The 14737-nt window shown below is 35.7% G+C and overlaps 3 protein-coding genes across 7 annotated transcripts in view; 1 reads left to right on the forward strand and 2 right to left on the reverse strand.

Annotated features, from left to right (window-relative positions):
• LOC134793147 (glycine receptor subunit alpha-2-like) overlaps nt 1-1699 on the forward strand; it is a 31096-nt gene extending 29397 nt beyond the window's left edge. For 3 of the 5 annotated variants that reach the window (XM_063764723.1, XM_063764725.1, XM_063764727.1), the window contains exons 9-10: nt 187-300; nt 939-1695. In XM_063764723.1, coding sequence (XP_063620793.1) covers nt 187-300; nt 939-1157 — 333 coding nt within the window. In that variant the 3' untranslated portion in view covers nt 1158-1695. Of the gene's footprint in view, nt 1-186; nt 301-938 lie in introns of all 5 variants that reach the window. The other 2 variants (XM_063764724.1, XM_063764726.1) reach the window with 2 other exon arrangements.
• Nucleotides 1700-8127: 6428 nt separating this feature from the next.
• LOC134792896 (mitochondrial inner membrane protease ATP23 homolog) lies at nt 8128-10434 on the reverse strand. Its single transcript, XM_063764336.1, has 5 exons — nt 10101-10434; nt 9978-10023; nt 9808-9889; nt 9269-9493; nt 8128-8512 (listed from the first exon to the last, which is right to left on the reverse strand). Exons 1-5 carry the CDS (start codon nt 10333-10335, stop codon nt 8318-8320), a joined length of 783 nt encoding a protein of 260 aa, XP_063620406.1. The 5' UTR covers nt 10336-10434; the 3' UTR covers nt 8128-8317.
• A 1403-nt stretch (nt 10435-11837) lies between these two features.
• LOC134793054 (protein-lysine N-methyltransferase EEF2KMT) lies at nt 11838-14681 on the reverse strand. Its single transcript, XM_063764578.1, has 6 exons — nt 14531-14681; nt 14105-14425; nt 13683-13944; nt 13374-13589; nt 13069-13187; nt 11838-11849 (listed from the first exon to the last, which is right to left on the reverse strand). The coding sequence occupies exons 1-6, from the start codon at nt 14615-14617 to the stop codon at nt 11838-11840; spliced, it is 1017 nt and encodes a 338-aa protein (XP_063620648.1). The 5' UTR covers nt 14618-14681.
• Between the last annotated feature and the right edge of the window lie 56 nt (nt 14682-14737).

Here is a 14737-nt window from a genome sequence, read left to right on the forward strand (position 1 = left end):
ACATAGTGCATGAGTAGCCATTCACTCCATTTTATTCTTGATAGACCGCTTATTTTGCTACATCTCACACAATCCGCAATGAGACGAGAGTGGATCTCAATGCCCGAGAGGCGGGTCAACTGTATTATATCGGACATGCATGCGGTTGATCCCAGGCCATAAATTATTATTTTCTTGCGATTCCAGAGGTTGAGTTGCACTCCCGTGACAGGCACCCCACAGGGCAGAGTGTTCTCGCCGACCCTCAGTGTGGAGGACGAAGGCCTCAAGCAGCAGCTCGACCATCAGACCATTTCGAGGGTAAATATTATAAGACTCATGTCACACGCCTTTAGAATTTTGTATGTTTAATACTGTGTAGATTGCATATTGTAGAATGTTTTACAAATAACGTTCATTGGGTAGGCATAACTGTGCCACTAACGTTTGCTCTGTGTGTTTAGGATGTTGCATAAATTATGTTTTAAAAGTGACTAATTTTTAGTCATCCCTCTCGGGGAAAAGGAATTGGAGAAAAAATAAGATCGGAACTGAGTCAAGATCGAGTAGTAAGGTAAAGATAAATTAAAGGCACTGCACTGTGTGGCTACAGCACATCGCAGGTCGTAGACGGTCACGTCTAGGTGGAAGAATATCAATTGTAGTGATATACAGTCAAAATCACGCGCAAGACTAGGCTAACAATTCCTGAAATTTCTACGTCTTCCTTCCTTTACTGTCGCTATTGACACCGTGTAAGTATTGTACTAGACGCTAAAGTAAAAGGTACGCTTACGTAGCAAATAATATTTTAAAGTATATATCTAAGTAGTGCACAGCTTGCGGCGCATGTTAGGCCTTGATGTGTAATGGTATGTAGGCTCGAGGAGGGAGGGGCGCTCGGCTGAATGTTGTACATTGCGTGGCTGTTGTGTGTACTGTAGTGTTTTGGCCGGTAGGACTCGCCGCCGATGATGGAGACGCTCGGCGGGCGCGCCGCGCAGGGTGCGCTGGCGCGGGTGGGCGCGTGCATCGACAAGGGCATCATGTTCTGCGGCGCGCAGCACGGCACGCTCGACCGCTTCGCGCTCATTCTCTTCCCCTGCTGCTTCGCGCTCTTCAATATCATATACTGGACCACGTACCTAAGTGAAGTGCAACGGCACCCGCCGAAGTGAAAGTGTCAAACGATTTACTGTCACATGTCACATTTAATGTGAAAAGTGCCTGTGTGAGACGTTGTGTGTCAATTGTAAATATTGTTAGACAAAATGCTAGTCGATTATACAACGTTAGTAACTAACTGTTATACTACTTACGATCTACGTAAGTTAGATTAATTTTACAACGAAATTAAAAATAATTAGAATATCTTCAAGTGTTCCGTAATAGTATAAAATACTTAGGTTAATTTGATATAATTATATCTCGCTATTTCTTATGTACTTAAATACCTAAGCTTGACGACGCTGTAGGACAATATTTAAATGTATATGATTACGATACGATATTAAGAACAAAAATAACTCTTACATTTATAAATGTACATATCCTATTTAGGTATCGCCACGGATTTTGAGTGATGCTGAGCTTGACAATATACAAATCGAAGTTTAATTGTAACCTATATTTGTTAGGGCCACGGTCGCTTTTTAAAGTGCCAAGAGATGTCACCCAACAAGATCCGTGTCACATTGTCTACCAAAGTAGATATCAAGGTTATGTACAGTCACCATCAGATATATCAGAGCGGCCAAGGCGCTCACAAATATCTGAACACGCCTCTATTTTCAAGGCGTTAGAGCGCGTGTTCAGATATTGTGAAGACCTTGGCCGCTCCGATATATCTGATGGCGACTGTACATGCAAATTGCAACAATTATTTACAACCGTCCAGAACCAAGTCTTGTGCCTTTGTATCAAATATATCTATGCTACATACCTACAAACCCATATCATTCGATATAATATCCCTAAAATCCCTAAAATCGGCTTTTAATCCAGTTAGGAAAGGTTTTAGTACCTACGAGTATTATGTCACAAGAACGTAATAAAACGTATCATATCATAGGTAATAACGCGAAGGTTACAATCATATTGATATAAAGTATGGAACAGCTTATACCCACATCATTTTGGCTTCGATAAATACAGTTAATAACATTCACTTGGAGCTTATATTCACAAACCTTTTATATAAAAATACCTCTCTTCTCTACTAGTATTACTTAATAATTATGTTTATAAAAATGAAATATCAATCTCTGATGTAAAAACTAAAAAATAATGACCTAATTGTTAGAGTCAGACCAAGAAAACTCTGCAGCGATTTTGATAGCACACGCTGTGCAAGTGTTATTTAAACGTCATAATTTCATAGAAGTTTGACGTTTAAAATAACACTTGTACTGCGTGTGCTGATTGAACATGACGACTGTTTTTATTTCACAGCTAGTCCTCACTTATGTGCAAAAACTGACCATACCTATGACCCATACAATCGGTAAGACTTATGATCACATTCAAGGAAATTTAAATTAAATGTTTCAGTCGAGTCTGGTTAAAATATACCTACCTACCTAAGACCTAAAGTGTTAACAACCCACCACTGATAACTCTATATTACTTTTAGCCATTATATCCACTTCAAGTGTCTATTCTTGGTAACCCTTTATTTTTAATATTACCTATGTGCATTACGTTTGAGCGCTAGAGTTAGACCAAGAAAAGTCTGCAGCGATTTTTATAGCCCACGCAGTGCAAGTGTTATTTATACGTCATAATTATATAAAAACCTGACGTTTAAAATAACACTCGCACTGCGTGGGCTATCAAATTCGCTGCAGACTTTTCTTGGTCTAACTCTAGTGAGTTAGACAACCTAAAATACTGTAAGGGACCATTAAACTTGCTCGTATATATATTTACATGTAATATATATATATACTTACTCGTAAATTTTCTCAGATGCTTTGCGTAATGGTGAAATTATTGTAATATTATCTTACACTGATGTCAATAATAAAATTATCTAAATCAGCCATTCTCTAAGTGTGTTCCGCGGAACCCTAGGGTTCCGCGACACCCCTGCAGGGGTTCCGCAAGAATTTAGAACACTATGCTTTAGTCGCTTCGAAAAATTTTACTATGCAAAAAACACACTTCTAAAAACTATTGTTTTATTGTAGGGTTCCATCAAGTATTTCGCTTTCCAAAAGGGTTCCGTCAAAAAAAAAGATTGAGAACCGCTGATCTAAATTAATGGCGCTGAAACATTTTCCATTAGTTTTCTTTTCAACGAGTCTGACTTTAGTTTTCAAAATTACGAGCACACAAGAGGAGGCAATGAGGTGCTAACCTAGGCTAAAGAGTCTCATGAGCCCTCTACCAAAAATTAACCCGCTCCCATACAATCGAAATTACGCTCCCATTTAAAAAAGACAATAAGATAAAACTTGTGGCATGAACATTTATTTAACATATATCTATGTCTGTTAATTGTTTGTGTTGCTAAAAATTGCAATACCTATGATAAATAAAACATACATGTAGAAGTTTTGAATTAAATAATTTCACTCGCTCCCGCGTTCCGCGTGCGATCGTTGCGTTCGATGCTATCTTGCTTGTTTGCTTAAATGTTTTTATTACAATTCGAAGCAACTAGTGTTTACCTACTAGATATAGATATACAGTGTGTTACCAGGACCCAGGCTTTTTTTAAGGGAGGTTAAAATATCGTATATCTATAATGTAACCATGATATTAATTTAATTAATTAATTTAAATTTCAGACTTCGTTAACTTTCTAACAAAATTTTAATTGCCCGCAATGTACAGCACAGTAAATTGACAAGTAAGTGCTAATGACAGCTCCTTCATACTTTGTTTATTACGAAGTTTATTTCAAGATGCACTTAAGATAACTACCCCAAATTAAAGCCACTCTGGTCTCATGTATAAAGACTTTACTACCAACTAAATTAAACTTATATACAAACCCCAGATTTTAATAAAATAATACATTAACCCCACATAATACGAGTACTTGACGTTGGTTTGGTACCTGTCTGAAGTGCTCGAGAATCCTTTCCTCAATTTGCACTGGCATGATCCCGTGCATGGCCTTTCAGGCTAACCAGGGGGGATTGGCCTATTCTCACGAACTCGCTGAAAATGGCTGAAAAGCCGCTGTTATCAATCGAGCATTGTGTGGATGTCGTCAATTTGGGAAGTGTTTCCTATAAAGCCTTAAGCCTTGAGCTGCAGTTCCACGTGTATCAACAACTCTCGAGCATTGTAACCCATTTCAAAGAAAAGCTGATACCAGTTTTAATATTTTTTGGTTTGTTTTGACAACACGACGTGTTGACGACTTTTGAAATTGTCATGTCAAAGTTGACAAAAAACTCTTTAATTAATGTATTAAAACCTCCATACATGAACCCAGTGATAAGGGGCTATTCATAAATTACGTCATTTCAAATTAGGGGGGGGGGGGGGGGGTCTGGACATCGGATGATGGTAGCATGACGTAGGAGGAAACGGGGTCATTCGAAGCATGATTTTTGGATGATGTTAGGGGGGGGGGGGGTCGAAAATCGTCAAAAATCGATGACGTAATTTATGGACAGCCCCTAAGGACGACAATAATTTTACGATACTTGTCTCAGTTTTTTACCCTCGTACCACGACATGCCTTGTACCACGTGCGTTAGCGATTGGAGTAACGACAATTACGCAGTACACCCACTACATTGCGTGTGCGAATTTTGGAAATTTAATTGAGCAGTTAATTTACATAATTATGATTTGCTATAATACACGCATACAACTGCTAATGGATCATATTATTACCAGTTTTAATAAAAGCCCGATGGCCGGTAACACACTGTATATGTTACTTGAATTTTATTTCCATGCCGAGTTTCATATCATTTATCAAGTAGTTTTAATATGAAAGCGTAAATTCGACTCTAGTTATGGCGACGGGTATTAGGTTCGTGTGTCTCTATATAAAGGCGCTAGCACACAGCCATGCGCTGAATAAGTTTTCAGATGTATGCTTTATATTTTTGACAGCTAAAGTCTTTACGCTAATTTTCTTTATCATAATACTGTACTTACGCCTATAATGCCGGTTGCACTTAACTTCTTGAAAATGAACCGAAGAAAATAACACCGATAAAATAATGATACCTACGTAGGTACAACGTACACACTCCTATTATATCATTACTAAGCCAAGAGCACAGAAAACCGCCGGGTTGGTATGTGGCCAAGAGACATCCTAAATAATTAAGCCTTCATTGATTCAATATTATTGCCTAAAACGACGCTAATTATTTAGTTATAAATTTATAATTCAGACCCCTTTCCGTCTGTCTATAAGGTCTGGCGGTAGCAGGCAGTCAGGGCAGATAATAGCCAAACTATAATGATATGTGACGTTATCTATGAAAAGGGACCTTATTGTCGATAGCGCTTACGCAGTTATTAACGACGCTCCGATAGAAATACAATGCCGCGCGACGCTGTGCGGCGTAAGCACCATCGACAATAAGGTCCCTTTTCATAGATAATGCCCCATATATGCCAAAGTAATCACTGAACCAGTCCATTAAAATTGAAATATTTTTTATCAAGCCTGCGAGCGACCCATTTTTTATATTAAAGGAAAAATGAAAAAATTCATCGCTTGCGACTTTTCGAACCACCAATACGATGGCTCTTACTTAACTGAACTACCGAAGCCTACCAGAAGCGTGTGAATCTTTCCATTTCTTCCTGTTTCTGTTAATATAAAAATTGAAATGACTTGGTCATCACACTGATGCGATTTCCGGAGTTTGCATTTAGCAGAAATCCATCCGTTCAGAAATCCTATGTTGACCGTCAAAAAACTCTGAATAGAACCTTAATAACAGTCAAAACGGGATCAAACTCCGATTCTAAATATCAATTGTATTATCAAAAATAATAGATTAAAATAATGATTTACGTAATAATGTGGTAAGAGATATTTTTATTAGAATATCGCTGAATTCAGCGAATTTGTAAATAACTTTTATAATATTATAATAATGTAGTAAGACTGCTCAGTAAGAATTTATACTGTGTAGATTATGTAAATAAGTTTGTTTTTAATCTTATCGCTTAGATTTAAATTACATTTAAGTAAAATTAAGTTCTCCAATCTAGTCAAACATTCAGTACCTACTTAATTTTGTAGTAAGCACCTAATATTATTTTACAAAGTGTTTCAATACGTGACCAAACCTGTGGATTTAGCTAGAAGGTGAGTATGCTAAAAGCTCTTTATATGAGGGCTATAATGAGAATACGTGCTGAGTAACAGCCGATTTACTTTTAATTGGGTGTCCGAAACGATATCGGTATATCCAATAAACATTATTGTAAGCGACTGGTCTCTGGTAAACTAGTGTGGGCTCCAATATCCATAATAATATTGGATCGTGCTATAAAACAGAATTATAAGGAGCCCTATTCGAATTTAAGGCGGCCGAGATACACTGCGAATCGTGTCATGTTCGCATTACGTATGTCAGTAACGATAACAACAAATCAAGTTCCGTTTTTCAAACTTCTAATAGGACTGAAGCACCCAATACCGGGCGCCAGAATAGGGTAAGGATCCGTGAATTGACTCAAACCTGCAGGCATGTGTACAAAGTCTCATCATGTTAGCTTAACATTTAGTCGCACGTTGGATATGCTCACTTATTTTCCTAGATTATTTTCAGTGACGGCATGTGTTTGTACATATTAACTCACATTTATAGACGGGGCTGTCGCGGATTTATTTTATTACCTTTACCGACGCGACGTTTCGACACAGGTTTCACTGGTCGTGTGTGGTGGGCAGTGAAACCTGTGTCGAAACGTTCGGTAAATAAAGGTAATAAAATAAATACGCGATTAACCCGTCTATAAATGTGAGTTAATATGTGTTCAAAACGCGAAAGTTTTAAATATTATATGTGTTTGTACAGTCAGCAACAACTATATACGCGAGCGAAGAGTTCAATATTTCTGAATTCTGTATGCCTGCCTAATTACCTATTGCTGTGATTGCAAAAGGCTAGAGCTTAGATTTGTAATTAGATACATTTTTACACATCTCATGCTGACTGTGCTATGCTCAAGTAAGTATCAAGACCGTCTGCTTGCTAGCACCAACGCGCGTTATAAAACTTAGCACAAATTAATGTAGGTATAATATAAACGACAAACACCCTGATGATATAGATATATAAACTTATAAATTAGTTGGTTCAAGTTGTTTTTTTACCTACCTAATCGAAAAATTGCAAACTGCACTCGTCGCACGCAGAAAAAGTTATTTTGTTCACGCGACTAGTCTAAGATTAATGCCTAAGATTTTTTTTACATTATTTCCCCATTTTTAAATAAAATGTGTTTATTTTCTATATTATGTTCTCACTACTGAGGTAGAAATTTGTGTGTGCCACACGAGACCAAAGTTATTTTGCACTTAGTACTTACTCGTACACTTTCGGTATGCTAAAGATTCTAACTAGATTCTAGTTAGAAAAACTTGCAGCAAAGTACCGTTTTGCTCTCTTGTTACACACATATATTTTCTACTCTTGACACATGTAGGTAGGTAGTACATATAAGTTTTTAAATGAGATAATATCAAACAAAGCCAGGACTGCTGCGATAAAATACTTATATCGAGTCTTGATAAAATAAATGTGACATTTGCCAATAAGGATTATTATTGCATCTTCATGCCTTAAATTAAACGAAGGAACCATTGATAATGATAAACTAGGTATAAAAAAATGCTAATGTAAGCCAAACTGTTACAATATTTTAGGGTATTTTAGACACAGCTTCGAAATTACAACTATATAGCTCATAAATTTGTGCCTTTTCTATAACACTATGCTTGTTACTCGAGAATGGTAAATGAAATGGGAATGGGCTGTATAAAATAGTACTTTGAATTCTTAAGCAATAATAATGTAAATGCTAATAATGTTGATTCTGTAAATAATGAAATAAAAGACATTATTTTAAATTCAACGCCAATTTTATTCCCGCCTACATGTCAACAATATTAATTAATACCTATATTCTAATCTTCACCTACTGGGCCATTTTATATACTTACTTTACATAAAAAATACATCAAAAAGTATGGGACACATTTTTTTCCTAAGTATTAGGATCGAATGAGCTTGTGGTTCAGAGTAGAAATAACATAAAAACATCCGGAAAAAAGTGTGTGTACAACTTTAAATAAAATGGCTTTACTACATTAATAGATATATAGCTATAATCTACATAGATATCAATCATACCCATAGTAAGAGGCATCTCTAAGCACTCTGATCATGTCATCAGAGTTTCTGCGTATCCGTCTGCCTATAGGTTCCAGGTCTGCATAGCATTTGGGAAATACCTTTTCAATTATGTCCACTGCCTCAGCTTTACCGATTTGACGCACTGCCAACACCGAGTACAGAGCTTTCGTTTTTACGCAATCCTGAAATGTTACATAAATATCAGTTGAATGTTAAGTCACATTCAGAATACAAGGTGTTAAAGTACATTACTCTTGTGCTTTGAGACTGATTAAAAGTGAAAAAAAAAACAAATGAAATTAGCATTTGTTGTCCATTTCAGTAAGTATCCGAGGTAAGTATGCATTACAAATATTTAGGATATGGAAATCTCATTACTGGTTTACGATTTTCTTATAAACTAATTCGAAATTTTAAATGGTTTTTCAATGGCTGTTATGAATTACGAATGCTATGCGAGGTAGAGTCACATCATCATCAATTTAAGCCTCCCCAACAACAAAGTATGTATACTTTAAGCTACAGTGTTGTGCCTCTACAGTAGGTGTCCCGCAGCTGATTTCCGATTTCAAATTTAGAAAGTTTTCGAACTAGAAGTGCGAGGGAAACGCCGGGGGATGTCTTAGTTTCGTGAGTGTTGCGTATTGATTAGTGACAAATGACAATGGATCACTGGCCAGACCAGTGTACATATGCTATTGAGGCGTGTCATACCAAAGAATTTTCCCTTAATGCCGCAAGGCATAAGTTTTGCATTAACTTCGGAATATGTTGAAAAGGTTGGAAGACACAGCGAGGGTCGACATTTAATGTGATTAAAAAAAATCCGCTTCCATGTTCCTTTCATAAAAATAGCATTAAAATTTATCAATAAAATTTTGGAATCAGAAATCTGCTGCTTAACAACCTGTATTAGATGTTGTAGTTGTTGTACCAACCTGGTGGGCCTTCTTAATCTTAGTCCAAGAAGCATCACCTTGAGACCAAGCACTAGTGAAAGAGCAATGCGTCAGGTTTGCCGCTCGGATCTCTGAACAAGCCAGATGTTCCATGTTCTTGAAGTCAAGCTCGTTCCGGCAGTAGTCAAACATGTGGATCATCTCATGGACCAGGACTCCTTGAACCATGCCCTTTCGCGTGCTTACGTTCTGGCATACTACAATCTGTAAGTCAGTTATTTAAAGATTTTTAATCTTATTAGACTAAAGATACAGGAAGACAAAATAAACTAGTTAAATTTCGATGATTACATCCTCAAACTGACCATAAAAATCAAAATGTAATTTGAAGAAATTGAATGATGCAATAGTGTAGTAATCATAAGTACCAATAACACCAGACTTTTATTGTCTATTAGAAAAAATAAATAATTATATTATTTGATAGAGGACAAATATTAAGTTCATATAATAATTATCTTATACACTGCAGTGCAAAACCAAAAGTTGAGGAAGAATACTTGAGTAGATATTATTACCTGATTGAGCTCTGGATCATAGCCTCCACTGACAGAGTAATCACATACTTCACATGAAAAATGTCTTCGAATATCTATTGGGCTGGAATAATAAATTTGTTTATTATTACTTAAGTATAACAACACCAACATTTATGTCCAGTAAACAAATATTCAACTTCTTAACTTACCATCCAGAACTTTTTAGAGCTCTCATCATAAGTTTCACGATAGGACCTGGAATCAAATAAAATTATAGTTTACTTTTGTGTCAGGTATTTATCAAATTAACTAAAATAAGAATATTGACTCACTGGTTTTAACACACTCAACAACATTTTGTTCACATTTTAATTTCTCCACATTTTCTTTTCCCTCTTTGCCAACAAGTATATTGCCTATTTTAGGAGAAAAGCTTCCTCGTCTCTCGGGATACAAATCATAACCCCAAGCTTCTTCCTTTTTGGGCCCAGCCTGGGTAGGTGTACTGGCATCAGGGCTGGATTTACTTTCAGGTTCGGGTGCCGCAGCGTTACTAAACATTTTCATACATAAATAACACTAATAGTCAACCAAAAAATTTTTTTTCATATATGAACTATGAGCACTTCTAAAACCTTATAATATTCAGTGGCTGACGTGAGGGCTCACACAAGTGCCGAAAGTTGAAAGTTACCATATGATTTTGACAGTGACAATGACAAATAAAAATATGCGGGGTGGATAAAGACAAGAATATAAAAGTCGGACAAAATTAAACCAAATATTAAACTTTGAAGCTAATGTAAATTAGCGTCTATTGCTTGATATTGTTTATTAAATAAAAGGAATCGATTTTAATAACCTAGCAAATTATGTACGTGAGTACATTTATTACATCAATGACGGGTTAAATATAAGCTTGAATAGATTGGTAGGGTTGTAGCGCAAGAAACCGATTTACAATCGATTAATATGCGATTAATAAACTGAAAAGTATATCATCGAGCATATATGTGACGTCCTACGATAAAGGTACCTTATGGCGGTTGGCGCTTACGCTATTATTAACGCCGCTCCAATATTATTGCGGCGCTATGCGACGTAAGCGCTAGCCGCCATAAGGTACCTTTTGCCGTGGAACGTCACATATTATTTAAAATGATAGCAGTTTTTCCTTCATTGTATTTTTAACTATACTTACGGGATTGATTTTTTATTCAGATGAATCGCCTGATGATAAGCGATTACCGTCCCCCATGGACATCAGACAGAGGAGGGAGGAAAATATTGGTACCTATCAAGGGGAAATGGAGGAAGTTCTTCAAATACTTATCGGGTATAGTTTAGACCGGGAAATCCGCGAATGTCTTATTTGAAACATAATAATAGTGAAGCACACCCAACTGACCAAAAGAAAAAGGCGCGATATTCAAATTTTATGTGTGTGTCGCCATTTTCTACTGAAAAGGTCGCTGTGCCAGAGTATAGATAAAAAGTTCTCTTACGTTAATACTAGCACCCAAAGAAAGGGATGAATATAATTTTCCTGGTTTTTACTGACTGTCAAGTTGTGTTTGCCAGACTATACATGCATACCTAATCTAGACACCTATACTCTGGCACATTCACTTTGTGAGTGAAATAAGGCGCGGAATTAAAATTTTCTAAGCCTATATTTTTTTTATTCTCCGCCTCGCTTTGTCTATCTGACAAAGTGTGTGTTCCAGATATACAGGGTGTTTGGTACATCGTTTGCCAAATTAAAACGGCAGATAGGTTGAGTCATTTGCTATCTTCCCAGGCCTAGAAATTTTTAATTTTGCGCACTTAAACTTGCTAGCTAAGTTGGGCGACACCGAACCAGAAGAAATTGCGGTGCAAATCTCAAACAGATATTTTTGATCAGTACTTAGCAAATTAGGATTCAAAGCTGGCAAAGCTAGCAAAGACCCAGGAAAACTGGCACATTCCCGATGGTTGACTTGCGCAAACAGGATTCTCCGTTTATACATTGGAACAGCTAAACCAACAAAGAATTTGAGGGAACTCGCGACTTTCATTATGAAAGTTTATGCACCAACCTGGTTCGATATAAAGACAAAATCATCATGTAAATATGGTCCAATTCATGTTTTTAACATGGTTAAAAGATGTCAGTATTTACCAGATAACCTGAAAAGTATTGCACTGAAAACTATTCAAAGAAATTCATTCTTCACACACCCAGAGAATTTGTTGCTGGCTATGTTGCAAGATGATGCGTCTCACATAAGGGAGCTGGCTCTTCGAAGAGTGTTAAAAGCACGAAAAGAGACCAAAGGAAAGAAGGTTCGCGAATTTCGACTCCCAGAACTAAGGGCTGACGCATCTATACTTATTATGATTTAATAGATTGGACGAAAGGAAAGATTACAGAACCTCCTATGACAATGAAATATAGCGACACAGAAATTTCAAACCTGATTACTTCAGGAGCTTTGATGGATTTCGAAAAGTATCCTTGCCACACTCAGGCTGTCGAAAGGTGTGTCAAGCTGGTAACGGAGGCTTCGTTAGCAGTTTGTGGACCAGGAGCTAGAGATGGATTCATGCGTACAAGGATAAAAGCCCGGCAAGACATACCCGTTTTCGACACCAAATCTCAATGTTTTCGTATTTATGAGCGCCCTGAAACTACTGATTTTCAACAATAAAATGTAATTTTTTGAGTTTATTTTGCTAGTTTATTATGATTTCAGTAAAGTTTATGATTAAAATTGTTAAATAGGTCCATATATCGTTTTCAATAAATGATATATGTGAATGTCAAAATTTGCATTATTTCAAAACTTTAAACCTAATGCGCCATCTTAAGATATATATTTAGAAAACTAAAATTTTGCCTAATTACTTCTAATACTATGTATCATCAATTAATGATACAGGAAATTTGAAAAAAAGAAAAAAAAATTTGGCCACTTTCACTCCACCCTAGTAGATAGCAAATGACTCAACCTATCTGCCGTTTTAATTTGGCAAAAGATGTCCAAACACCCTGTAGGGCTACCGCCAATACCGAAAATCGTCAATTGCGGGCATTTTTCTCTGTCACTCTAATTACGCCTTCATTGGAGTAAAAGAGTAAGATCCCCGCAATTTGCGAATTTCGGTTTTCGCGGTAGCCCCTCTGTTTAGTATATCTATAAAATAAGTGTGTATTAATATGAAAGTTTCGTCATAAATTTTGTTTTTAGGCCTTATATGCCTGAATTTAATTTGTTTAAAATTGTGAATGTTGAAATCAAAACCAAAAAGATAAACTGCAAAGTTTTTATTTCTTATAATTTTTAATAAACACCTCTGTTTACTGATTGGGACTACCCAATCAGTTAATTCGCTGCACTCCAGTGAAATTTTACAAAAAGTTAACTCATTATTCCCTGAAATGAAAAAAACCAACAATAAACATACAAAAGTGCAAAATTTATAGGGGCATTTAATTTTTATATATAAATTATAGATAAGTGTCATTTTGTAAAATATACTTTCAAACAAAAGAGCATGCATTTATTGACTTTCATTTGACAATAGTTATTCAATAAAACTGAATTCAGTTTTACCCTTACCCAATGTTCTTAGAAACTGATTAAAAGTGTCCTCATTGCGTATAATGCTTGCAATGTATACTTCTAGTTCAACATTCTTGTCAAACAAATTTCGTAATACATTACAAAGTGGTTGTAGAATTGAAGGATCATATACTATGTCTGCTCCAATTACAATATCTGGCACCAAGTGACTAGGTATTTCATCATCATAATTCCAATCCAACATCATGACATCTGAAAAGTGAAAAATCTAATGTAATTTTTGTCAGTTGTCATTTCATTATTTAATCTACATATATTATACTAATAAAATATGTAATTAATTACCTATATTTGGCTGTGAATTTCTTTCTGCATCAATCATATAATTATTTTTTTCATTAATGGAATCAGGTAAATTTATAAGAATATTTTCCCTTATTGCCTTCAACACATCGTCATGACAATCAGTTAAAACTATAGATTTGATTTTACAGTGTTTTGCTATGGTGATCCCAGTAAAACCCACTCCAGAACCAAGTTCTAATACTTTTTTATTTAAAAATATATCTTCATTGCAAAGTGCCCAATCTGCTAACATTAGAGCAGCCTGAAAACAGTTTGTTAACTTTAAATGTAGTGTAGGTTGTTATCAATGTTAGCAATTTTGTTTTTATATTAGAACGAAATAAGTGAATCAAGTAAAATTTATTAATCACCCAATTTTTTTATAGTTGCGGTGACAAAACTTTATAAGTTTGATCATTTACCTCCCAAGTTCGCATCCCAGTGGTCCCATTCACAACCATGTTATTAGTTTCCTTTATTGTAATAATATTTCGCAGCCCATCGCCAATAACATAGTGACGGTAGCAAAACATGTCTGAGCTTTCACTTTTCATTGCTGAGCACAGGAATTTGTAAATATCGTCGTGAACTTCTTGATAGGGTTCAATAAAACTAATCAATTTTTTGAAAAAGAGTTTTGAGAACTCGTTTTTAACTGGGTAGCGTTTTAATAATTCACTGTGAACTGTTGCATCAAGAAACGCTTTTTGGTTTGTCCATGTCATTAGTTCTGCATCTTCAGGCTATAATACAATAAAATAACTCACTTAGATCAATTCGGTTTTTTAATACATTGAAAAATATTTTTCCTTAAGCTAGGTAAATACATATGTATATCATTTACTCACCTGTAGAGAAAATGTTAATGATCCTTTGAAATAATTCCTTATAAGGGAATTTAAAATATTGTCAGCCCTCATGTTAGATGTAGTCATAATTTTGTAAATAATTATTTATTAAATAATTATGTATTCAATACAAAGTGTATTGTTTCCAGCTATTATGATATGAGGTTATGAACTATGTTATAAACAAATAAATGTCAATGTCACGTC

Source organism: Cydia splendana, chromosome 8, assembly GCF_910591565.1.
Source record: "Cydia splendana chromosome 8, ilCydSple1.2, whole genome shotgun sequence".
Lineage (NCBI taxonomy): Eukaryota > Metazoa > Arthropoda > Insecta > Lepidoptera > Tortricidae > Cydia > Cydia splendana.

Coding starts and splice junctions, on each gene's coding strand:
- LOC134792896 (XM_063764336.1), bottom strand. CDS start 10,335: ATGAAAATGTTTAGTAACGCTGCGGCACCCGAACCTGAAAGTAAATCC. Junction 10,024..10,100: donor TGTTGAGTGTGTTAAAACCA/GTGAGTCAATAT, acceptor ATTTGATTCCAG/GTCCTATCGTGAAACTTATG. Junction 9,494..9,807: donor ATGATCCAGAGCTCAATCAG/GTAATAATATCT, acceptor ACTGACTTACAG/ATTGTAGTATGCCAGAACGT.
- LOC134793054 (XM_063764578.1), bottom strand. CDS start 14,617: ATGACTACATCTAACATGAGGGCTGACAATATTTTAAATTCCCTTATA. Junction 13,945..14,104: donor CTGGGATGCGAACTTGGGAG/GTAAATGATCAA, acceptor AACTGTTTTCAG/GCTGCTCTAATGTTAGCAGA. Junction 13,590..13,682: donor AAATTCACAGCCAAATATAG/GTAATTAATTAC, acceptor TTCACTTTTCAG/ATGTCATGATGTTGGATTGG.